Source organism: Zootoca vivipara, chromosome 15 (assembly GCF_965207765.1).
Source record: "Zootoca vivipara chromosome 15, rZooViv2.hap1.1, whole genome shotgun sequence".
In the NCBI taxonomy this organism is placed as follows: Eukaryota; Metazoa; Chordata; class Lepidosauria; order Squamata; family Lacertidae; genus Zootoca; species Zootoca vivipara.
In genome coordinates, this window is record NC_142598.1 from 2,397,958 (window position 1) to 2,422,142 (window position 24,185).

At 48.4% G+C, this 24,185-nt stretch overlaps 2 protein-coding genes across 4 annotated transcripts in view; one reads left to right on the top strand and one right to left on the bottom strand.

Moving 5' to 3' along the window:
• The window catches only part of LOC118097668 (ceramide kinase), a 21,547-nt gene extending 19,658 nt beyond the window's left edge, over positions 1 to 1,889 (bottom strand). Inside the window, exon 1 of one of the 3 annotated variants that reach the window (XM_035140783.3) lies at positions 1,709 to 1,840. In XM_035140783.3, coding sequence (XP_034996674.3) covers positions 1,709 to 1,826 — 118 coding nt within the window. In that variant the 5' untranslated portion in view covers positions 1,827 to 1,840. Of the gene's footprint in view, positions 1 to 1,708 lie in introns of all 3 variants that reach the window. The other 2 variants (XM_035140786.3, XM_088658645.1) reach the window with 2 other exon arrangements.
• On the top strand, positions 1,825 to 22,677 carry LOC118097589 (uncharacterized). Its single transcript, XM_088658650.1, has 11 exons — positions 1,825 to 2,183; positions 20,104 to 20,183; positions 20,584 to 20,612; positions 20,736 to 20,852; positions 21,052 to 21,137; positions 21,237 to 21,336; positions 21,432 to 21,500; positions 21,734 to 21,838; positions 22,123 to 22,174; positions 22,383 to 22,455; positions 22,559 to 22,677. The coding sequence occupies exons 1-10, from the start codon at positions 1,825 to 1,827 to the stop codon at positions 22,406 to 22,408; spliced, it is 1,023 nt and encodes a 340-aa protein (XP_088514776.1). The 3' UTR covers positions 22,409 to 22,455; positions 22,559 to 22,677.
• Positions 22,678 to 24,185: the final 1,508 nt, after the last annotated feature.

The window sequence follows — 24,185 nt, forward strand, 5'->3', positions numbered from 1 at the left end:
AATCATAGAGTTGGAAGAGACCACAACCCCCTGTCCCCTGCCAAGCAGGAAACACCAACAAAGCATTCCTGACATATGGCTGTCAAACCTCTGCTTAGAGACCTCCAAAGAAGAAGACTCCACCACACTCCTTGGCAGCAAATTCCACTGTCAAACAGCTCTTGCTGTACTGTCAGGAAGTTTAGGTGGAACCTTCTTTCCTGTAGCTTGAATCCATTGCTCTGTGTCCGCTTCTCTGGAGCAGCAGAAAACAACCTTTCTCCCTCCTCTATATGACATCCTTTTATATATTTGAACATGGCTATCATATCACCCCTTAACCTTCTCTTCTCCAGGCTAAACATACCCAGCTCCCTAAGCCGTAGATAGGCTGCTCTGTTCCTAAAATGGGGCAGCCTTGTCAACAATGTCACATCCTTTCTCTGCAAAACCTAGGCAGGAATGGGAAAGGTTCCTGCCAGACTTTGGCTGCAGAACCCCCCCCCCCCCGGGCTGGATTTAGGTTTGATGAGGCCCTGAGGTCCTGAAGGTGATGGAGCCCTTTATATGTCCAGCTGTCCTTTGTCAACAACAAAATGTCGCTGTTTTTTGTGTTGAATATATGCTATATGGGGTAATTTAGGGACGCGGGTGGCACTGTGGGTTAAACCACAGAGCCTAGGGCTTGTCGATCAGAAGGTCGGTGGTTCGAATCCCCGTGACGAGGTGAGCTCCCATTGCTCGGTCCCTGCTCCTGCCAACCTAGCAGTTCAAAAGCATGTCAAAGTGCAAGTAGAAGGTAAACGGCGTTTCCGTGTACTGCTCTGGTTCGCCAGAAGCGGCTTTGTCATGCTGGCCACATGACCTGGAAGCTGTACGCCGGCTCCCTCGGCCAGTAAAGCGAGATGAGTGCCGCAACCCCAGAGTTGTCCGCGACTGGACCTAACGGTCAGGGGTCCCTTTACCTTTATCTTTAATAGGTATCTAAAGCCAATAGGTATCTACTGTCATTATATTTTGGAAATGTACATCCTGTTTTTTCCTTTAATTTTTGGGGGGCCCCCAAGAGAATGGGGCCCTAAGCTATAGCCTGTATAGCTTATAGTAAAACCGGCAGTGCTCCCCCCCCCCAACTATCACATTGTGGAGTTCCTACCCATTGTTTTCAGCATTGCAAGAAAAGCAAGTCCTCGGAAAGGCCATAATTATGGAATACTACCAACGTTCCCCTTTACAAAGTGGCAAGCATACTGGATAGAGCAAGCCTGTGTAAATCTACTCAGAAGTAAATCCCATAAATGCAGTGAAGTTAGTTTACTCCCTCCAAAGTGTATACAAGATTGCAGCCTTAGGCTGCTTGCACAGCATATAATTAAAGCACATACACCCCCGAATCCTGGGAACTGTAGCTTTGTGAGGAGTAAGTTTCCATAATATTGGAGTGAGTGTTTGTGTTCCGCTTCAAATATATGCTGTTAATGAAGAGAGACCTGGCGCCTCTCAAATCCTGATGGAAACCTGAAGAATGAAGACCCCCGACAAGAGGCACCAATCTTCGAAAGAAGGCATCCACCCAAAAGCCACGCCGCAAGGGGTTGGGCTAGATGACCCCGGGGATCCCTTACAACTCTACTATGCTATGCTTCTGCGAAGCAGGCCCAGGGCTCTGTTCTGGGCCGCATCTCTGCCCGGCCCCGCCTCCTTCAGCCCGCCCGGCCGGGACACTCACCGCTCGTCCGGCCCACGAGCTCCGGCGTGCCCAGCAGGAACTCACCGCCCGGCGGCAGAGACACCAGAACCCGCCCGGCCGCCGTGCGCAAAGGACAGCGCAGGAAAGTCTCCCGCATGGCGCGCACTTGCAGCGGATCGCAGCAGGACACTCCGCTCGCTCGCTCTCCTCGGGGCAAGATCCTGCCCTCCTTTGTGGCCGCCGCCCTCCCAGCGAGTGCTTTTACCTGTCGCAGGCCGGCTATTGCGCCTCCCCGGGGCGGGGGAGCCCGCAGGAACCCGCCCAGCCTCCGCCTGCCCAGGTCGAGCGAAGCGCAGCCTGGCCCGTCCCTTCGCCAGGGGATCCTCGGCAAGCAAGGAAGCCGAAGACGCCGCGTAGACCCGAAAAGAGCGCGCTTGGCTGGCGCAGTAGAGCCAAAAAAAGGCATTCCCTGTCCCGAGAGGGGAAAGGTCTCTCCGCAGGGGCCCCCAACAACGTAAGAGGCCCCCGTGATTTCGGGTTTATTCTTCCCTCACCAGGACGATTATTCACTCGGGTGACTCTCAGTGCCCCTTTCGAGAGGGAGCCACCAGAATTACACACAGTAAGCACCACCTGGCCAGAGGTAAACCCACTGATTTCCACGGGAGGGCAGAGAGCACTTCCCCGGCGGAACGTTTTGGCTGGCATCCTGGCTTCATGGACAATTGCCCACACGAAGGGCACGCAGCAGACCTTGCAGCTAGACGGCAGGCAATGGCAGCCACTTGGCTATCTGCTGAGGATCATAGCTGCCAAGTTTTCTCTTTTCTCGCGAGGAAGCCTATTCAGCATAAGGGAAAACCCCTTAAAAAAAGGGATAAATTGGCAGCTATGCTGAGGATGTTTGCATCTCAACTTTAACTTCCTGCAGTTTCCTTCTCAGGTAATACAGGGAGTTAGTCCCTGGCCTGAAGGGCTTCCTTGGTTGAGGCCCAGGTTGCAAACTGGCCTGAGGATGTTGGAAAACAACTGCGGGACAGGGGTGCCAACCTGAATAAAATATTGGGGGGCCAAGGTAAGCCCCATCCTCCATAAGCAACTACATGACATGGTGCGCACACACCATTTGAATGGCAATGTCCACAGCTTTGGGGGGGGCAGCCCCCTCCAATATTTTATTGCAGGGGGGATGAAGCCCCTTCGGCCCTAGGAGTTTGCTTCTGTGCTGCAGGAAGCACGTGGCTGCAACAGTCCTTTACTTTATTCTCTGGGATATTGCCAGCAGCAACCCACATACTGTAGCCCCCCAGCTGCTTTCACTGGCATTCCGGAATGATCACTACCGATCGCAACTGCTTGGGTTCCTTTGTAGAGTTGAGCTGATATTGATTCTGATTATAATCTGTAGTGTAAATACAGATCCTGAATTGGACAAAGAGGATAGCTTACTTTGGTGACTGCAAGGCAGATACAACCAGTTCTATTTTCCTAGAAAAAGAGGTGCCGGAACTCACCATGAACACGCCTTTCATTCTCTTAGAATGGCAATGGTACTCACCTGAGAGGTGCCAGAACTGAGTTCCTTTAAGTTCCAGCTGGAAAAAAGCCCTGGATACAACCATAGTCAGAGATCCTCAATCCAGCTGCTTGAGAACAAATATGGTAGATAGGTTTCAGCCATATACAGTCCTTAACAGATACAAGTTGCCCATTCCTGATGTAAAGGATGTACAGTACTGTGCACTGACCTCTTACTAACTACAGTGGTACCTCGGGTTAAGAACTTAATTCGTTCTGGAGGTCCGTTCTTAACCTGAAACTGTTCTTAACCTGAGGCACCACTTTAGCTAATGGGGCCTCCTGCTGCCGCCGCGCCACCGGAGCACAATTTCTGTTCTCATCCTGAAGCAAAGTTCTTAACCTGAGGTACTATTTCTGGGTTAGCGGTGTCTGTAACCTGAAGCATCTCTAACCTGAAGCATTTGTAACCTGAGGTACCACTGTATTTTCAGTGCCGGGAAGGAATCTCTTCTTAAGCAGCTCTCCTCCTCCTATGTCCTCTCCATAGCTGTCAACTTCCAGATTGGAAAATAAGGGACCCAACAGCGCATCACCGGAAGTCGCTTCTGCGCATGTCCAGACATGCGCAGAAGCAACTTCCGGTGCTGGCTCTGCCCATGTCCGGGGCACCGGAAATCAGTTCTGTGCATGTCCAGACATGCGCAGAAGCGATTTCCGGTGCCGGCTCTGCCCATGTCCGGGGCACCGGAAATCAGCTCTGTGCATGTCCAGACATGCGCAGAAGCGACTTCCGGTGCCGGACTGCCCGTGTCCGCATGTCTGGGCACTGGGAATCACTTCTGCGCATGTCCAAACATGCGCAGAAGCGATTTTCAGTGCCCAGACATGGGCAGAGCAGCAATTTCTGGCAGCACTCGGAAAGTGAGCGAGCAGCCACTGAGCGAGGTGTTTTACCAGGCAGTGGCTGACTGCTTGCTTATGGGGGTGGGGGTGGGGGTGGGGAGCCATCAGGGAGGGAGAGGAGCTGCTTCATTTGAAATCCGGTAAATTTCCAGGATATCGAACAATCTGGGGTTGCGGCGGGAAACGGATTTAAATCCGGGGGTTTCCAGCCAAAAACGGGAGGGTTGACAGCTATGGTCCTCTCTCTTTTCTGGGGTGGGGTGTCTGTGTACCCACTATACTTTCGAAGCACGTTTGAAACACATTATTTCCCCCCAAGAATAATGTGCACTGTAGTTTATTAATGTTTGCTGAGGATTGCAACAAGTGTGCCCAGAATTCTTTGAGGAAATGAATGTGCTTCAAATCTGGTTTTTTTAGAACCATTCCTTTCATTGATTAAACAAAGGTTAAAGTTTAAGAGATTTGTTCATTGCTGTTTTTTTGCTGGGGAAGTAGGAGAGAAAGTGGCTGGATTTGAGAACTGATCCTCCTAACAACAATGGCTGATAAGAAGTCAATAAACCTGGCCAATTGTAGATTAAGTATGGATTTAAGGCAGGAACCTTCAAGGAAACCATCAGAGTGCAAGACTGTCAGGCGTGGGGTACTGGGACCCCTGCTTTGTTGGGGTGCTAGTCGGCAGAGGAAAGGCCAGGTTTGGGATCTCAACTTTGAATGACACAGGCTGGAGGGATGTCCTTTGAGTTAGCAGCAAGAAGGAGGGGCGTAACTCCAGGTGAGCTGGGAATGGTGCAGGCTGGAACTAAGAGACACAGATGATGGCTTTTTGCTGTCCTTTGCATCCAATGCTGCCCTTAAGGGGGAAGCCAGACCCTCATAGGTTGTGAATGTTCTGCAATCCCTCCATCTAGGAGCAGGTTGTATTTATGTGTAAATACAGTGGTACCTTCGTTCTCAAACTTAACCCTTTCTGGAAGTCCGTTCCAAAACCAAAGCATTCCAAAACCAAAGCACGCTTTCCCATAGAAAGTAATGCAAAATGGATTAATCAGTTCCAGGATTTTTAAAAACAACCCCTAAAACAGCAATTTAACATGAATTTTACTATCTATCAAGACCATTGATCCATAAAATGAAAGCAACAATCAATGAATGTACTGTACTGTACTATAAAACAAATAAGACAGTATTGTAGATGATAAAGATTAAAATTATTATTATTTTCTTACCTGCACTGATGATAGCCATTGTTTGCATGGGGGGGGGCTTTTATCCATTTCCACAATCACACAATCAATCAATCAATCAATCAATCAACCAATCAGTAGCTGAACTGGGTTGCACACAGTCACAAAAACAAATTAACCGAAAAAGCAAAATAAAGAGCAAAAACAAAAGTGCCAAACTTAATCTGTTCCAGAAGTCCGTTTGACTTCTGAAATGTTCGAAAACCAAGGCGTTACAAACACTTTGGGTTACAGACTCCACAAACCCGGAAGTAGTACCTTGGGTTAAGAACTTTGCCCAGGGGCGGCTCGCCCATTGGCCCTTGTGGCGCAGGGCGCTGAGGGGCGCCCCAGCAAGTGGGGGAGCTGCGCGGCGGCCTCCCTTTCCCTCCTCCTGGACGCCCGCCAGCCGCGCCGCTTGGGGGAGAGAGGTAAACGAGCGGAGCAGGGACACTAGGACCCTGTTCCGCTCTGCAGTGCTGGGGTCATCCCTCACCCCGGGGGCTGCGTTTCATTGGTAGAGGTGACGCCACATGGCAGCAGCTCTACTAATTAAATGCAGCGTAGAGGCGATGGCAGGCCGGTCCCCGGTGTGGTTTTTTTCAAAAAAAGAGAGTTGGGGGGTCGCCCGAGGGATCCCTGCACCAGGGCGCCCAATGAGCTTAAGACGGCCCTGACTTTGCCCCAGGATGAGAACAGAAATTGCACGGTGGCGGTGCGGCAGCCCCATTAGCTAAAGTGGTACCTCAGGTTAAGAACGGTTTCAGGTTAAGAATTGACAAATTAAGTTCGTAACCAGAGGTACCACTGTACACTTAAAGTACTTAGGCCTATACAATTGCGGTATGTGTAGCAGCATGTGAGGTGGCCTTGATTTAAACAGTTGACATTTCTAGATTTTTATTTAGTGCCAGTAACTGCTTTTTGCAGTGCCATTCATTGGTACAAGGTGATATTTACCAGAGATTGACATACTGAAATATATTATCATATAGATAGATAAGATAGATAGATACTTTATTGTCATTGTACTTTAAATAGTACAACGAAACTGAATGCCCTCCCTTAAAAACAAAACAAAAACACAATTACAGTCATACACATACAAGTTGTGGCTTCCAAAGTTCTTACAGTGTTGGAGGAGAAAGTCGCTTATGTTTCCTTTTCCTTTTGTGTTGCATATTAGCTCTGCTTCCTTTCTACGGCAGGTTGCTTTGTATATCTTGAAGAGCTTGGTTTAAATTTTGCACATTTCACAGTAGCGCGGTAGTCTGCAAGTGTGGGTTAGTGAAGAGCAGTAGTTGGGAGATGGAGGATTGGAGTGGCTTGTTTAAAAAAAAAAGTAGGCACAGTCCTTGTTTCAGAACTTCGTTCCTCACTCAAGAGATCCAGTGGTGTTCTGGGTTAAAATGTATGCTGGAGAACAGATTACAAACCGGGACTCTCTGAAAGAGAAACTTGCATGCATAGCTGGATGAAATGGAATAAAAGAAGGTGGAATCTCCTTGTTTCTTTGGTATGTGAGAGTGGGAACAATTGATGAGCTTGGGGGCGTCATATCAGCATGCCGGCCCGACAGCTCTGCCCCTGCCTCCTCTCTTTGCGTAGCCCTCGCCTCCTTCTTAAGTGGATCGTAATCCATGGAGAGCCTGGTGTCTCAGCTACTCCCGTCGGGATATTGTTTAGGCGAAAATAATCTGCTCTTATAGCTTGTTCACATTGTAACCCGACCCTAGGAGTTTCTGACGGCTGTAAGTCTTGCACGCCTCCATCTAGATCTTAATAACTGCCACTCTCTTCATAACTGCCATTTACCTTTCAGGAACCTTATTTTAATATTTAAACAAAGAAATGTAAATTAAATTTGCCTAGCCAAATGTAACAACATTAGTAACAACAGGAAGGGCCAAACAAAAAGTTAAAAGCTAAAGCTAAAAGCTAAAAGCCCAAAAAAAGGGAGAGCACTGAGCCCCAAGATAATATAATGATAATATATTTAATGTTAATGTTGTTGTTGTTGTTTAGTCGTTTAGTCGTGTCCGACTCTTCGTGACCCCATGGACCATAGCACGCCAGGCACTCCTGTCTTGCACTGCCTCCCGCAGTTTGGTCAAACTCATGTTCGTAGCTTCGAGAACACTGTCCAACCATCTTGTCCTCTGTCGTCCCCTTCTCCTACTGCCCTCAATCTTTCCCAACATCAGGGTCTTTTCCAAGGATTCTTCTCTTCTCATGAGGTGGCCAAAGTATTGGAGCCTCAGCTTCACGATCTGTCCTTCCAGGGAGCACTCAGGGCTGATTTCCTTCAGAATGGATAGGTTTGATCTTCTTGCAGTCCATGGGACTCTCAAGAGTCTCCTCCAGCACCATAATTCAAAAGCATCAATTCTTCGGCGATCAGCCTTCTTTATGGTCCAGCTCTCACTTCCATACATCACTACTGGGAAAACCATAGCTTTAACTATACGGACCTTTGTCGGCAAGGTGATGTCTCTGCTTTTTAAGATGCTGTCTAGGTTTGTCATTGCTTTTCTCCCAAGAAGCAGGCGTCTTTTAATTTCGTGACTGCTGTCACCATCTGCAGTGATCAAGGAGCCCAAGAAAGTAAAATCTCTCACTGCCTCCATTTCTTCCCCTTCTATTTGCCAGGAGGTGATGGGACCAGTGGCCATGATCTTGGTTTTTTTGATGTTGAGCTTCAGACCATATTTTGCGCTCTCCTCTTTCACCCTCATTAAAAGGTTCTTTAATTCCTCCTCGCTTTCTGCCATCAAGGTTGTGTCATCTGCATATCTGAGGTTGTTGATATTTCTTCCGGCAATCTTAATTCCGGCTTGGGATTCATCTAGTCCAGCCTTTCGCATGATGAATTCTGCATATAAGTTAAATAAGCAGGGAGGTAATACTGTACCAATCTCAATAACAACCCGCTTCCAGAACCTATGTCCATAGTTACATCCTCACATGTATGTTCCTTGTAAATTACAGCCCAGCCAGCATGGGAACCAGATCTTACAATATGAACTACCGTAGTTGGACTGGAGTTAAAAACCAGTGGTAGACCACCTTAAAGAACGCTCCCTAATGTTAGCAGACACAGACCTAAAGGGACAAGTGGACCAGGACTGGGAAGCAGTCAATCTGCTCCAACTATCCTTCCTTTCTCCCCCCCCCCATCCCGCTTCCCAAGGGGTGGGAAGGAACTCAGTTCCTGTCACCTCAGACTCCACCTCTTCTTCTCTTTACTTATTGCCTCATCATGTTATTTGTTTCTCAAAAATAGTGCAAAGAAGGAGCAATAAGGGAGAGTGTAACCTGCATGCTGCTTCTGTGGACAGCTACAATACTGTGCAAGTCTGGTGGATTTAGGTGGTGTCATAGGCACCCCCACCCCTACAACAACCCCCATTGGGCATTCTCACAGCCTGCCACAGGCGTGGGAAAGCCCAATTGCAGGTGTGGGAAGGCCCAGCAAGGCCTGGCCCCTCAAGGTTGGGGGTGCTTAGCCCCATCCCAATTGGGGGGGGGGCTGAGGTCCTCTCAGCCATAGGAAGTTGGCACCTATGGGTGGTGTGGTCATATGAGAGCTGCCATCTTAAACCTTCCCAAATCTAGGTAAGTGCTTCACAAAAATCCATGGTTAAAAAAAATCCATGAATTGCAGCAAGTGACGCTGGAGCCCATCAGAAGTGCTCCCCAAAGGTGTTTTTCCAGGGTGAGAAAGGATTTAAAGTGAGGCAGGAGTTAAGCAGGGAAGTGGAAAAGTGGGAGGCGGCACAGAGAGAGAAAGAGTCACCCTGTTAATCTGTTCTCAGCATAACAAAGAGCCTTGGGATACTTCAAAAACACAGCACATCAGGAAAAGAAACCTGTCAGGATGCAGTCAGTGGCTCCCAGCTGTTTGCCCAGAAAAGTATAAAGACAAGGAAAAGTTTCTTACCGTCCTTTTTTATTTCAATCTTTAGAGAGATGGTGTTGTCCCGAGTGAATCTCCACCCCTCTTCTCGCCCACTTCCTCATTCGTCATCACCTCCTCTATGGGTGCTGCTACCGTATGTGCCCTCTGTCTTTGAGCTCTTTGCTCTCCTACTTTTAAGGCTTGCCGGGTTCTGGGAGATGGAGGGTCTTGAATGCTTTCTGATGACACCATGTCAGCCAGCTGCCACTCAGGTTCTGCCCGCTCCTCCTATTTCCCAACTTTCCCCCTCATCTGCCTCTGAGCTGTGACCTCCCGCAAACCACTGTTGTAAAGTTCTCCTGCCCCCCCCCTGACAACTACACCTTGCTGTTTCTCATCTGTGGATCCTGCCATGGACAGGGAAATGGCTGCTCTATGCAGCACTGGGAGTGGTTAACATAAATGTGCACATAAATGTTTTTTAAAAGCCCATCACAAGCTGTGCTAGAAGAACAGCCTTCGTTCTCCAGTGAAGGAATGAGAGGTAAACAAGAGAGGCTGGTAGATTAGGCAAACCAGCCAGACGGTCCTTAGCAGTTCTGCATGTTCTACAGCTGAACAATTGAATGGACCTGGCCCTGTGTTTTGGTATACCAGGCATGACAAAGCATTGCAAAAATTTATGAAGCTATATGAATAGCTTTTCAATAATGTCTACAACCTGATTGTCATTTAAGAATGTTGAAAGTGTTTAGAGGTAGCCAGGCTTGTATATTTGAGTGGCTGTCCTGCCTTGTAGGTTTTATATGCTGATTTGGCCATGTGTTTTTTAAACCCCTTCTTCTCCAGCCTCTTGTAGGTTTTATATGACCTGGTGGGTAGGAAGGAGCCAATATATATATAGCAATACACTTTAAAAGCCAGTATTTTCCACAAATTGGGCTCACCCTCACGTCTGTTTCCCCTGTGATTTATAGGCACGGGTTCAAGAGTTTTCTTGTGTCCCACAGCTTCCCCTGGGAAAGCCCGCTGTTTACTGCTGAATTGGAACACGCATCAGTTGGGGTTTTTTTTACAAAATATTTATTCCAATTCAGCAGTAAACAGCAGGTTTCCCCTGGAAAGGCAGTGAGACAAAAGAACACATACCCTCCAACATTTCTCTGATGAAAATAGGGGTGTCCTGTTTAATAATGATGATGATGATTTTACCTCTCCCATCTGAGAGGGTTGCCTCAGCCACTCTGGGCAGCTTCCAACATATATAAAAACATACTAAAACAGTAAACATTAAACAAAACATCCCTATACAGTGGTACCTCAGGTTACAAATGCTTCAGGTTACAGACTCCGCTAACCCAGAAATAGTACCTTGGGTTAAGAACTTTTCTTCAGGATGAGAACGGAAATCGTGCGGTGGTGTTGGTGTGGCGGCGGCAGCGGGAGGCTCCATTAGCTAAAGTGGTGCTTCAGGTTAAGAACAGTTTCAGGTTAAGAATGGACCTCCGGAACGAATTAAGTTCTTAACCAGAGGTACCACTGTACAGAACTCCATTCAGATGTCTTCTATAGGTTGTAGTGTTACTTATATCATTGGCTCGGGGGTTACATATCTCCATACCCTCCAACATTTTTCTGATGAAAATAGGGATGTCAAAAAAAAAGCTGGACATTCCAGGATCAAATCAGACATGGGGGCAGCTTCTGTAAATCTGGAACTGTACCTGGAAAATAGGATCACTGGAAGGGTCTGAGAAAAGCCTCTTGGACATGTGCCTTGAAATCAGGAATGTCAAAAACCCAAACCCCCTGTTAAAATTAATTTTCACTGAAGCAGTTGACAGGTCCCTATTTTTATAAAGGATACAGATTTCCGCTCTCCACTGCACATTGCAGGACTATAGACATTAGTGTTCACGGGCATCCTGCGAGGGAAACATTGTAATTTAAATCAATGAGTTATTGATCCATTTTTCATGCTCAGGAAGATAAAAGGGAGCGTGTTATTTCAGCTTGTACTTCTAATGACCTCAGAACATATAGCACAAACCCACTGTAAAATATGGTATTTTCTCAGCTAATAAGGGAGGGATTTCAATAACAGTGGGCCTAGGTGAGCAGAAAAGCATCTGCAAATAAGCCTGCTGCAATCCACACCGTACCTGGATAGGGAGCTGCTTCTAGTAGGAAGCTAACCCTAACCCTAACCCCAAAATTCAAAAGTAATTTTTTTCTGAGACAGAAATTTCTCTTTTCGGGGGTGGGGGTGGGGTGGAGGGGATTTCTGCAAACCTTGCAACTTAAAACGTAAGAGCCCTGCTGGATTAGGCCAAAGGCCCATCTACATACCCCACAACCACCCTGTTTTTCTCGGGACACTCCAGAATTATAGAAGCCATCTAGCTTCTGCTTGGATCCTGGATTGTCCCACACTCTCACACAAATCAGTTGTCTCCCGCAAGAGTGAGGCAGTGAAAGATGTGAGTCTGAATGCTGGAGGATGTGCATCTGGCCCAAAGGTGCCTGTGGGAAGGCCACAAAGAGGAGCTGTGTGGAAGACCTCACTTGCGATTCCCAGCAACTGGTTCACAGAGGCGTACTGCCTCTGACAGAGGAGGGAGAACACAGCCATCGTGGCCAGTAACCATTCCCCATGAATTTCTCTACTCCTCTTTTAAAGCCACCTTGTGGCAGTGAATTCCCTAGTTGAACTATGTCCTATGTGAAAAAGTGCTGTCCTGAAATATCCAACACTGGACGGCCTGCAGTTCTGTTATAAGAGAGGGAGAAAGGCTTTATCCACTTCCTCCGCATCGTGCATAATTGTAAACACCTCTATCACGTTCCCACTTCCTTAGCCATTTTGCTAAATTAAAATTCCCAAATGTTGTAATCTTTGCTCATAGCAGGGTTACTCCAACCCCTTGATCATTTTAGATGCATTTTAGGTCTCCCAAAGCCTGCTGACATCTCCTCCTAGGGTGCTGTGGCTACATAAGGATTTGCCCTCACAGAACTGTGCCTGCTACAAGTAAACAGGATTTATTGCATATGTATCCCATGCTTCATTCACAGAACTCATGGAGGTGTATGTGGTCTTCCATGCTCCCCACTTTATCTTCACAACAGCTCTGTGAGATCAGGCTGATAGTCATCTAGTGAACTTTATGAATGATGTGGGATTTGAACTTTTATCTCCTTGATCCTCTGCACACTACAAACACACATGGGAATGTATGAAACCCTAATTTGTTCTAAGTACAAATTCCAGGGGTCCTTGAGTGAGAGTTGAGACAGTGTAACAGGTTTGAATCTGGTTTTGAAGTAAGCCTTGAAACCACTTACAAAACTGCTTGCAAAAACAAAGAACCTCAGTGTTTTTGGAACAAGAAACTCATTTCTAACCATACCTTTATATCTTTATATCTATATATCCCCTTCAAATCTTATCCAAATTCAGCCTCTGCTTCAGGCTGATATAAGCTCGCTTGCTTATTTATTTATTTTTAAGTCCCAGGGCAGGGTTAGGGTTAGGGTTAGGCGTTGAACTAGGCCAGGAAATAATTTGGCAGCCATCTAAAGGAGAGGTGAGATCTTGTAAACTGGCGCAGCGCAGCATGGGAATTTGCCGAGTGGTGCCGGAAGTAGCTTCTGTGCATGCCCAGACGTGATCTTCGGCTTCTGGACATGCGCAGAAGCAATTTCCGGAGCCCTGGACATGGGCAGCGCGGCACCGGAAATTGCTTCTGTGCATGCCCGGTACATGTCCAGCCCACGGACGATCATCCGTGGGAATGATCCAGCCCATGGCCAGAAAACATTGCCGACGCCTCCTCTAAACTTTTCCAACTAGGGGTTCAGAGCAGGACAGTCATCTCCAGTAATCTAAAGGTAAAGGTAAAGGGACCCCTGACCATTAGGTCCAGTCGTGACCGACTCTGGGGTTGCGCGCTCATCTCGCATTATTGGCCGAGGGAGCCGGCGTACAGCTTCCAGGTCATGTGGCCAGCATGACAAAGCCGTTTCTGGCAAACCAGAGCAGCACATGGAAACGCCGTTTACCTTCCCGCTGTAGTGGTTCCTATTTATCTACTTGCATTTTGACGTGCTTTCGAACTGCTAGGTTGGCAGGAGCTGGGCCCAAGCAACGGGAGCTCACCCCGTCACAGGGATTCGAACCGCCAACCTTCTGATCAGCTCAGTGGTTTAACCACAGCGCCACCTGGGTCCCAACCCCAGTAATCTAGCAGACAGCTAATTAACAGGAAAGCCAAATCTCCTGCTTCACAACATTAAACCAGGAGATGGTGAGCCAATAAAGCCTGCCAGTCATCAATCAAAAGGCATTTCAGAGGTGTGTGTTGGAGGCAGGGAAAGGAATGCTGCTTTGACAAAGGTAAATGAGAGGTTCCTACCGACAGGTTGCCCTTCACTACTTGATAGCTCAAAGGGAAATGCCATGTGTCAGCATTTAAGAAATTAAACCTACAACACATAGCAGTGCCAACTTGCAATGATGGGGGGGGGGCTCTCTGTCAAGAGGATAAATCCTTCTGAATCACTTTGTTTCAAGTGGGTGGCTCTTTCCAAAATTGCAAATCGCAAAGATCTAGTCCAGGGGTTCCCAACAAAATTTTCTCGAGGACCCCCATTAATTCCTAATCCTAAAATTAAAAAGTAAGAGCCAAATTAAGAGTCTTTTTATATTTTATATTTATATGTTTTTTACAGTTACAACAGAGTACTCCATCAGTATACAGTTAGTTTTAATTTTCAGTTCTTAATGAGATGAGTTAAATCTGTCCTTTGAGTCCATTATTTCTGAAATATTAGGTTCCAAACTTGAAACCAACGGTCCATTTTTAACTACACGAACTGTAGCTTCCGCGAAAAACAACGCTTTATTTACAAACACTACTGTTTTGCAAAGAGGCAGCGTGCGCCAGGGAGGAGGGAGGGGAATGGAGAAGACAGGGTACCTGCGCAGTAGCGCACAAATGAAGCCGACGCGCGCAAAGCATCTTGGGGAGGTGAGCGTTTAGAATGCGCGCGCTGCCTCTTTGCAAAACAGTAGTGTTTGTAAAGCGCCACCTAACGGCATACAGCAGAACTACTGCCTCTATCTAATTCTAGTTTTGCGCTAGACTCTGCTCATGCAGGAAGCGGCCAAAACAAAAAACCTGTTATCATACGAAATATATTTAATATATTTTTTATTCTAATAGCATCTTGCAGACCCCTCTAGCATAGCTCGCAGACCCCTGGGGGTCCGTGGACCACCTGTTGGGAACCACTGATCTAGTCTATCCAGATGGGAAATGCAAGCCAGCCATCTGTCATGGACAGGGAGTCCCAACAAACCAAAACAGATTTATCTTCTTCTAAATACCTTTGAAGAAAGGTTACACCTTTGATTCCTTTTTTAAAATAATTTTATTTATGAGTTTCAAAAGTTTACAAATTAATATATATATATTACAAATACACATTCATGTCACATTCGACTTCCCCTCCATGGTTTCCCTGTAATACAGTATATGGTTTCCCTATAATATATCTGCTGCATATTATAGACATTCTGTACTTTATCTTTTCCATACTGTAATCCAATAAATATTCAATTGCTGTTCTTCAAATCCTACCTGCGTTTTTACATGTTTACAATAATTCTTTAAATATTCAACAAAAGGTTTCAACTCCTCCTTAAAATCTGCCTCTCCTTGATCTCTAATTTTCATAGTTAAATTTGCCGATTTGGCATATTCCATTAGTTTTAACCGCCATTCTTATACAGTAGGTATCTCCTGTTTCTGCCATTTTTATGCATAAAGTACTCTTGCTGCTGTTGTGGCACACAAGAATAGGTTCATCTGTCTTCTTGAAACTCTGACCCAGTTAACCCTAAGAGGAATGCTTCAGGGTTTGTTTGTTTTTTTAAAAAAATGTCACCTCAAACATTTTTTTATCTCATTATAAATCACACACCCCCAAGTCCTTAGCCACTTTGCATGTCCACCACATAGGATAAAAAAATGCCTTCTACTTCTTTACATTTCCTGATTTCTTTGCCTAGTTTAGCAGTTTGCCAGCTGAGTTCTGAAGAAACCAGAGGCTCTACAGAAGCTGCTGGTGGTGGAGGAGGGAGGTTCTGAATGAGAAAAACAGCAACAAAGAGCTACCAATGGCTCCTATTTATGAAGGCTGTAGTGTGCACCACCTGGATTTGGGGAGTTGTAGGCAGTGCGCCAAGCTGAGGGGGCACAAAATTGAGAAGATCCATAACTGATAAGTTCTATTTGAGAGCACCAAATTTTGGGCTTTTACAGGGCGCTGTATTATGAATGATTACCAAAGTCCACCCCTGATCAGAGGCTACCAGTTGCTGGACCTGTGAGTCAGAGAGAGGTGTGCTCATGTCTTCCCCATGGTTGGCTACTGTGAGACCAGAATGTGCTTTGGCCTGATCCAGAAGCACTGCTCTGAACTCTGCTTGTTAAACCTCTGCAAATTGTAACTCTGAGAGGGGAATTGTTGTTGTTGTTGTTGTTTAGTCGTTTAGTCGTGTCCGACTCTTCGTGACCCCATGGACCAGAGCACGCCAGGCACTCCTGTCTTGCACTGCCTCCCGCAGTTTGGTCAAACTCATGTTCGTAGCTTCGAGAACACTGTCCAACCATCTCATCCTCTGTCGTCCCCTTCTCCTAGTGCCCTCCATCTTTCCCAACATCAGGGTCTTTTCCAAGGATTCTTCTCTTCTCATGAGGTGGCCAAAGTATTGGAGCCTCAGCTTCAGGATCTGTCCTTCCAGGGAGCACTCAGGGCTGATTTCCTTAAGAATGGATAGGTTTGATCTTCTAGCAGTCCATGGGACTCTCAAGAGTCTCCTCCAGCACCATAATTCAAAAGCATCAATTCTTCAGCGATCAGCCTTCTTTATGGTCCAGCTCTCACTTCCATACATCACTACTGGGAAAACCATAGCTTTAACTATACGGACCTTTGTCGGCAAGGTGATGTCTCTGCTTTTTAAGATGCTGTCTAGGTTTGTCATTGCTTTTCTCCCAAGAAGCAGGCGTCTTTTAATTTCGTGACTGCTGTCACCATCTGCAGTGATCAAGGAGCCCAAGAAAGGAAAATCTCTCACTGCCTCCATTTCTTCCCCTTCTATTTGCCAGATATATTGAGGGGAATTGGAGGTCTCCAAACAACTCTCAAACAGTAGGTCCCAGAATTCTTTTGAGGAAGCATGACTGTTTAAAGTGGTATCATAGTGCTTTAAATCTACAGTGGTGCCTCGCTAGACGAAATTAATTCGTTCCAGGACTCAATTCGCCCTACGAAAACTTCGTCTAGCGAGGCACCGTTTCCCATAGGAACGCATTAAAAGTCAATTAATGCGTTCCTATGGGCTCCGGGGGCCTGGCGGCGACAGCGGTGCTTGCTCTCTTGGCTTGGGGAAGGCAGGCCGGCGTTTGTTCTCTTGCCTGCCTGCCTCCCCCGACAGAGCCAGCATTTGACAGGGCTTCGGAACCCCCGTCAGATGCGGGCTCTGTTGGGGGGGGGGAGAGGAACGAAGGAAGAGAAAGCCCTTTCTCTTCCTTCCTTCCTCTCCCCCTGCCGGTGACAGCTTTCACCCCACCCCGCCCGACACAGCGCGGATCAGAGGAGAAGCCTCCTCCGATCTGCGCTGTGTTGGGCGGGGTGAGGGGAAAGCGGGGCTTTTGGCAGCCGGTGAAAACGTCCCCGCATCGGCGCGCTTCGGCTCCGGGTGACGGGGCCGAAGCGCGCCGGTGCGGGGACGTTTTCGCTGGCTGCCTTCCCCAAGCCAAGGGGAAGGCAGCCAGCGAAAACGTCCCCGGCAAGACGAAGCGGCGGCCATAGAAAAACTCGTCGTCTTGCGAGGCAACCTCCGATCGCAAAATCCATTCGTCTAGCAAAAAATTCATCTTACAGGGCATTCGTTAAGCGAGGCACCACTGTACCTGCCAGCCATCTCATCCTAGGTCACCTCCTACGCAGCATTAAGCAGGTGAAGTCAGTAACATCCGGGGGGGGGCTAAGGCAAATTCTGGGACTCCAGAATCCACAGATACCTGGTACCGTAGGAATCCACAGATATATGGTACCGTAATTCACACAAAATCCAGTAAAATATGACTGATTGAATGATTCGCAATTGGATATGATTTGCATGCTGATTAGCAAATGGCAAGCACAATAAAAGGGACTAACATATTCGATAATAATTTTTTATTAATTTTCCATTCCAACCCAATTATAGCCTCATTATAACAATACCAAATTATAATACAATTACTAATACCAATTGTTCAAATACAAAATTTTATAATTTAGGTGGCCTCCCATGTGGTAGAATTGATGGTTGATGATTTTATTTCTACGTTCCAAAATCTTATGAATTTCAATTACATTCCGGTCAAAAATTATAATCCCTTATAAAACAACTGCAATATTCACTCTATAAATAATAAAGGATGGGGATGAGTCAGCTCTAAGTTTCCATCATAAACCTTTTGCAAAATAATTTCCCTCCCTTTTTCCTCCCCCCCCCATTATTTTGCACGCACAGTTCTGTTTAATGTTATATATAATATGGATCAGGCTTGGCTTCTAACTGCCTCAACGGTTCCTCATAAGGCTTGGTTTCCAGACCCTTCATCATCCTGGTCACCCTCCTCTGCTCACTTTCCAGCTGCTCAATATCTTTCTTCCACTAGCCTGCACTGACTGGCAGCAGCTCTCTAGGATTTTGGAGGGGGAGGAATTCCCAGCCCCCAGGAAGGAAGACCTGCATGCCAAGCAGATGGTCCAATCCTGCGCTATGGAGATGCCTAGCCTGCCTTGAAGGATGTGGGGGTGGTCTCCCTTTGGGAATGGGGCTGCAGGAAGAAGGATGTGAAATGAAGATGCAGCCCAGCTGCAGGCGGAACAGCAGGTGCCTCTGAGTTCTGACAGAGGAGCATCACCACTCAGGAGGGGCCAGGTGGGGCCAGGTCCTGGAGGGGGGGGGGTTGCCACGGTGACAAGGACCCGCCCTCCCTTGTGACATCTCTTGCTTCTCCTTTAAAAGCCACTGACTTGCAGGCGGCCATTGTGGGTTTGTAGTGAGGCGAGGAGAGAGAGAGAGGAGTTAGTGGTGGTTGGTGGTGGTTGGTGGCGAATAGGAGAGGAGAGGAGTTTGGTTTGTTGTTATTTTTCCATTTTCTTATTTTAATTTTGATTTGATTTATTACTTTTATTTGATTTGATTTATTTTCATTTTCTTTTATTCTTTTCTTTTAACACTTTTATTTATTTTATTTTATTTTCTTCTTTATTATATTATTTTTGTTCTTTGTTTTTTGTCTTTTCTGCACATCTGTGCAGAGTTTGTATATATTTTGTACATAGAGTAGTTAGGGTTAAGTGTAGGGTTAGGGCGGGGGTTAGGTGTAGACTTAGGGCAGGGGTTGGGGTCAGATTTAGGCTTGGGTGGGCATTTTAGATAGTTAGTTACTTTAGTGAGGAGGGTGGGATCTTTTCGTGGACAAAATGGGCAGGCTGTAAGTAGCATTCCTTCCCTTTCTCTTCATCTCCGGGGGGTGGGGTTCTTCTTCTTCTTCTTCTTCTTCTTCTTCTTCTTCTTCTTCTTCTTCTTCTTCTTCTTCTTCTTCTTCTTCTTCTTCTTCTTCTTCCTCCTCCTCCTCCTCCTCCTCCTCCTCCTCTTCCTCTTCCGTCACTCATAGCCGAGTAAGATTGACTTCCATGAACAGTGAGTTTTAACTGTGAGTCTGTAAGTGACTGTGGAGGCCAATTCTGGATCTACACGTCCTTCCACAGTGGGGACATTGTTTTCTGGGCGGGAGTTGATCACAGTGAGGGTTTGCAAAGCATGCCTTAGCTCATTTCCTTTTTGTATCCTGAGTTCATGCGTCTTCAAAGCCCATAACACCTTCGGTAAAAGCTGTTCTCCTACCGGAGCGCTCGCAGGCCAGTGTTTCCCAGCCATTGGTGTTTATACAACATTTTTCTAGATTGGCCTTGAGAGTGTCTTTGAACCTCTTTTGTTGGCCACCAGTATTACGCTTTCCATTTTTAAGTTTGGAATAGAGTAGTTGCTTGGGAAGATAATAATCAGGCATCTGAACCACATGGCCAGTCCAACGAAGTTGGTGTTGAAGAAACATTGCTTCAATACTGGGGATCTTTGCTTCTTCCAGAACACTGGTATTAGTTTGCCTGCCTTCCCAAGAGATGTGTCACATTTTTCGGAGACACCATTGATGGAATCTTTCAAGGCGTTGGAGATGGCGTTTATAAGTGGTTCATGTTTCACAACCCTACAGCAGGATTGGTAGTACAAGAGCCTAGACTGAAACGCAAAAGACTAGTTTCAATGGACCAAGAACGGTTTTCATGGTTGGTTCTGACTTTTCCCCTTTCCCAGTGGGAATTCCTATTTGTAGAGCAGAGGCCACGGCTGGTCGGCAGTTGCAGTGCCTGTGTGCTTTGTGCTGGGGGGCGCTGTTTAGCGGCGCTCCTTGGTTGCTATTGGACAGTTACTTGGATAGGCTGAGCAGATTGGTTGAGCGCCTTGTGAGTAAAAGGCTCAGCCTTCGTTAGGGCAAATGCTCTACCCTTATTCACGGGAGCCTTTGGAATGGAAAGAGGAAAGGACTGTGTCAGGATGATGTGTTTTGTGGGGACATTTGCTAGAAGTGAAGGTGTTGATTTGGGCTGCAGTTGGAGTGGGGTATGGTGCCTGTTCTGCCCATTCGGTGGTAGTTCCCTGTCTTCTCCAGACACCCCTCCTCACACACAAACACCCCCCAAGAATTGGGGCTGCCAGTGTCTGAGTCGCTCTCTCCGCTCATCTCTTCTAGGATCAGGTGCTTAAGGCGCCTGTTCCGGCGCTGCCACAGGGTGGCCCCCCAGCAAGGCCCAGAGCAGCCCGTGGCGCCAGGTGAGCAAGTGGCCCTCCTTTTTTGGACAGAGGAGGGCAGCAATCGGCATGGGGGAAAGCTAGTCAAAAGATGGAAAGAGCCAGGTGGCTGAATCCGACCCAAGGTCCATTGGGCCAGTGGCTGGAACCCCCTCCCCCCCAGAGTCCAATCCATTTTGTGGAGTCCAATGAAGGGAGCAGGGGGCTGGGCTGGGGGGCATGGCTGGGGGGCAATTGCCAGCGGGAGGGGCACCTTCCCTGGGGAGCCACATTCTGGGGAAAGGAGGATAGGACTGGCCGCCAAGGCCTGGGGATGTCCCACCTCTGTAGTAGGACTTTGAATCTAGGAGGAAACTCTTGGAATAGCCTTGCCAGGGGCTCAGGGACAGACTCACCTGTTCGCATGTCCTTCTTTTTGCAGTTCTGCGGTTCCACATCCCTTTACCAGGGGTGAGTATTGCAGAAAACAAGAACAGGGACTGGATCCCTCAGACCTGCCCCCCACTCTGCACTCTCAGATGCAGAGAAGCCCTCCCCTCACAAGGAACTGACAGCCTGACTTTTGCATTTCAGCTGCTCGAGGATGAGCAAGTATACATCCTCGGGGTCATCCAGAGCTGCCAGGCAGCTGAGCTCAGGGGGCTCCGAACCCTGAAGTGCTCCAAGGAGGAGACGGCCAAAGCCATTTTGGTGAGTGAGGGGTGGTGTGAGGGACCCCCGCGGGGAGGTGGGGGGGAAGGAGGGCCTTTAGGGAAGGGGTTGTGCATCTGCGGAGAGGAGGACCCTGCCGGCTTAGTGTCCCCTGGAAAGCCAAGCCTGGTGTTTGGGGTGGGAGCTGTCCTCCGGAGGCCCCGGAAAGAGCTGATTTTCCTCTTCTGTTCTCTTCCAGGACATCTTGGGGCCCTTGGAGCACTTCAGGGATCGCCCCCTGACCCTGGCCCTGGCCCTTGCCTTGGAGGCCCTCCTCCAGCTAAGGTGAGTGGGGTCTTTGGGATGGAGGGTGGGGTGGGGGGCAGAACTCCAGGGGAGACTCGGAGGAGGAAGCGTCTAACCCTCTCGCTTTCATCTCTGCAGTACCATGAGGCCCAAATTCAGCTCCGATATGATCAGTGCAATCCTCCATAGGACCATGGAGGCAGTTCTTCAGGGCCCAGAAAAGGAGGAGGAAAGAGAGGTATGTCCTTTGTCTTGAATTCCCTTTGCATGGCTCTTTCTTCTTCATCATCATATTTCACCAACATTCAAACTCTCTTCTCTCTTTTCTCGCAGGAGCTGAAGCGCCACTTCCGTCTCCTCATTGGAAGTCTCCTTATGGAAGCCCTCCTGCAACTTTTAAGCGTAAGTGTCCCGATGGCATCAGGGGTGGTTTTAGGGTTGCCCCCCCCCCGTCCCTTACCCAACGGACTGCCCCATTTCTGGGGCACAGAGCCTCTTTGGCCCTCAATTTGGTCCAAGACCAAAGCTGGCAAACCCTCATGGTCCAGAAGTGCCAGGGACTCTGTGGTGGGGGCAGTGAGGGCCGCTTTGGCCCAGACTGGCCCCTGACTCTGAGACGCTCTTCCCTCCTGCAGGACCTGCGAGGATATGTCCTGGGGGAAAGTGGGGAGGCTCAAAAACTAGCGGCCAGCAGCATTTCATTGCTGCTGGCCGTTGCCCAGAAATTTCCCCGCCTCCGAGTAAGTAGCTCGCCTTCTTCTATTCCTTTCTGTGTTCGCTTCCATCCCTCCAAGAGCACATCCCTGAGTGACCTTTAACGCAGGTGATGTGGTGTGTGTCCCTGGGGGCCAGGGTGAGGCCAGAGGCTGCCCTTCCACCTCTGCCCAGGAGGCTGCAGGGCCCAGGGAGGTCCTCTGGAACAAGGGATTGGGCCCAAGACAGAGGGAGACCCATCCTTTCTGGCTTGGCGCTGCTTCTGTGCTCTCTTGCTCCCAACTGACCCTGATTTTTCTTTCCTCTGCAGATGACGGTAGTTCGGCCGGACCTGGCGTGCTTCCGCCGGAAGCCGGAAGAAGGTGGGTCCCACACCCTGGAGACAGCAAACCTTGTCCCTTTATTTGCCCAAGACCCACCTCTGAGGTCTTCTTGCTAGGACTCCTGCAGGACCTGCTCCCTGCCTGGCAGGCCTTTCCCACCTTTGACTGAAGGATGGGGGGGGGGGAGAAGGCCTGTGGGAAAATCTCATGTTCATTCTCATTCTCATTCTCATTCTCTTCCATCCAGATGACATTGTCATTGAGGATTTATAGGCAGTGCGGACACCAGAGAGAGGCCAACATCCAAATGAACTCAGCAGGTAAGACTTTCTCAAAAGCCCACCTGTCATTAGAGATGCCCTGTTTCATCTGTGAGAGAAGCAGGAACTCCTGGCATCCTGCTTACCTTTTTTTCTCTTGCAGGTGACAGAATGATGGCGGCAAGACCTCCTTCTCCATATTTTCATGGGGGCAGAGCATTAAAAACAGAATAAAACTTCAAACATTAAAAACTTCCCTGAACAGGGCTGCCTTCAGATGTCTTCCAGAAGTCAGATAGTTGTTTATTTCCTTGACATCTGCTGGGAGGGCATTCCACAGGGCGGGCACCACTACCGAGAAAGTGTTTGCAGGCTCCTGACATCCTGGTCCCGATCCTCGCAGAACTTGTTCTTGATCTGCATATCAGAGCACACAGAACGTAAACACTCAATATGTTAACCGGAATGGAGGTAGTAGAGAGATGGAGAGAAGATGGAGAGAGATGGAGAGAAGGCAAGCATTCTGAGCCCTCAGCTGGCATTTCTATCACAGACAGAAGGGAGTCCCTCGCTGCAAATCGTATGCAGTGAATCTTCGGGATGTCCTCCTTACCGCAAAAGGTGTAGTTCTCTCTGAGGCTGCCATTCGAAGCAAGTCTTGTCCCTGTAGAGCAGCAATGTCAATGTTGAGTGTTTTCAGCTCATGGTCAATGATGTTCATCTTCTGTGAGTTGTTGACCTGCAGCAAGCCAGAACACATGGGCCTAATGTTCCAGCTTGCTGAGTGCAAAAGGGTTTGTTCCTTTCTTTCTTGCCTGATATAGCAGTTCAGTCTGCTTAGTGAGTGATACTGTCAGCTCCAAACATCCACTGAGGCAGGTGGCCAGTGGCCATTCATCACTTTATTGATTGGGAACTGCCTGGCTTTATTGAGGTTGTGCATGAGTGTGTGCGCGCGTGCACACACACAAACACACAGTGATCACAGGGTTGGTGGGAGAAGGCAAAGGAAGGGGCACATAGCCGCCGACGCTGCCAGCCCCAGAAGCACAAGCACAAGCACAAGCAGAAGCTGCCGCCACGATGTCATCAGGCCCGCTGGCCCTGTAGCCCTGCCCACATTCTCACTTCATGGCCCCTCCCCTCCCGTGCCTTGGCCCCGCCCCTGAACGAGCATGGCTCCCCCCCCCCCCCGTTTTGATCCTGGCTACGCCCCTGAATGGGACACCAGTTTTTTAAAAGTGCGGAAAGGGAAACTAAAAGGATCAAGGGGCTGAAACACATCTATGATGCAGGCTTAAAACATGTTGGGACTTTTCAGTTTAGAAATGTGAGAACAGATGGTGGCAGACGTGAGAGCTGTATAAAATTATGTGTGGTGTGAAGAAAATGACAGAGAAAGGATTTTCTCTCAACATAGTATCACAACTCAGGACCATCTTGAAGCTGAATGTTGCTTCTGGTGGCAAAGAGGGCCTATTGGTGACACGAGCCTCTCGCGCCTCGTCTTCGTCCTGCAGCGGGGCGGACTCGGAACCCACCGGCCCACCAGCTTCCTTTTTGTGCTGGGTGAACAGCGCGAGCACGACGGAGAGGAAGCCCTCGCCCCTTGTTGCTCCGGCGGAGGGAAGTCGCCACGGGACTCGCAGCGCCACAGAAGCCGCTGCCGGGACTCCAGGCGGCTCGGCCGGCCGCGTTTCCGGGCGAGGCTTCGGGCGTCAGCGCAGGCGGAACCGAGGACCCGTCCGCCTTCGAGGGGGTCCTTCCTTCCCCGGTTGCTTGAGGCTCGT

Excerpts from the sequence above, each read along its gene's own strand:
- LOC118097589 (XM_088658650.1), top strand. The coding sequence starts at position 1,825 with ATGGCGCGCACTTGCAGCGGATCGCAGCAGGACACTCCGCTCGCTCGC. Across the intron at positions 21,337-21,431 it reads AAAAGGAGGAGGAAAGAGAG|GAGCTGAAGCGCCACTTCCG; the intron begins GTATGTCCTTTG and ends CTTTTCTCGCAG. Across the intron at positions 21,501-21,733 it reads CCCTCCTGCAACTTTTAAGC|GACCTGCGAGGATATGTCCT; the intron begins GTAAGTGTCCCG and ends TCCCTCCTGCAG.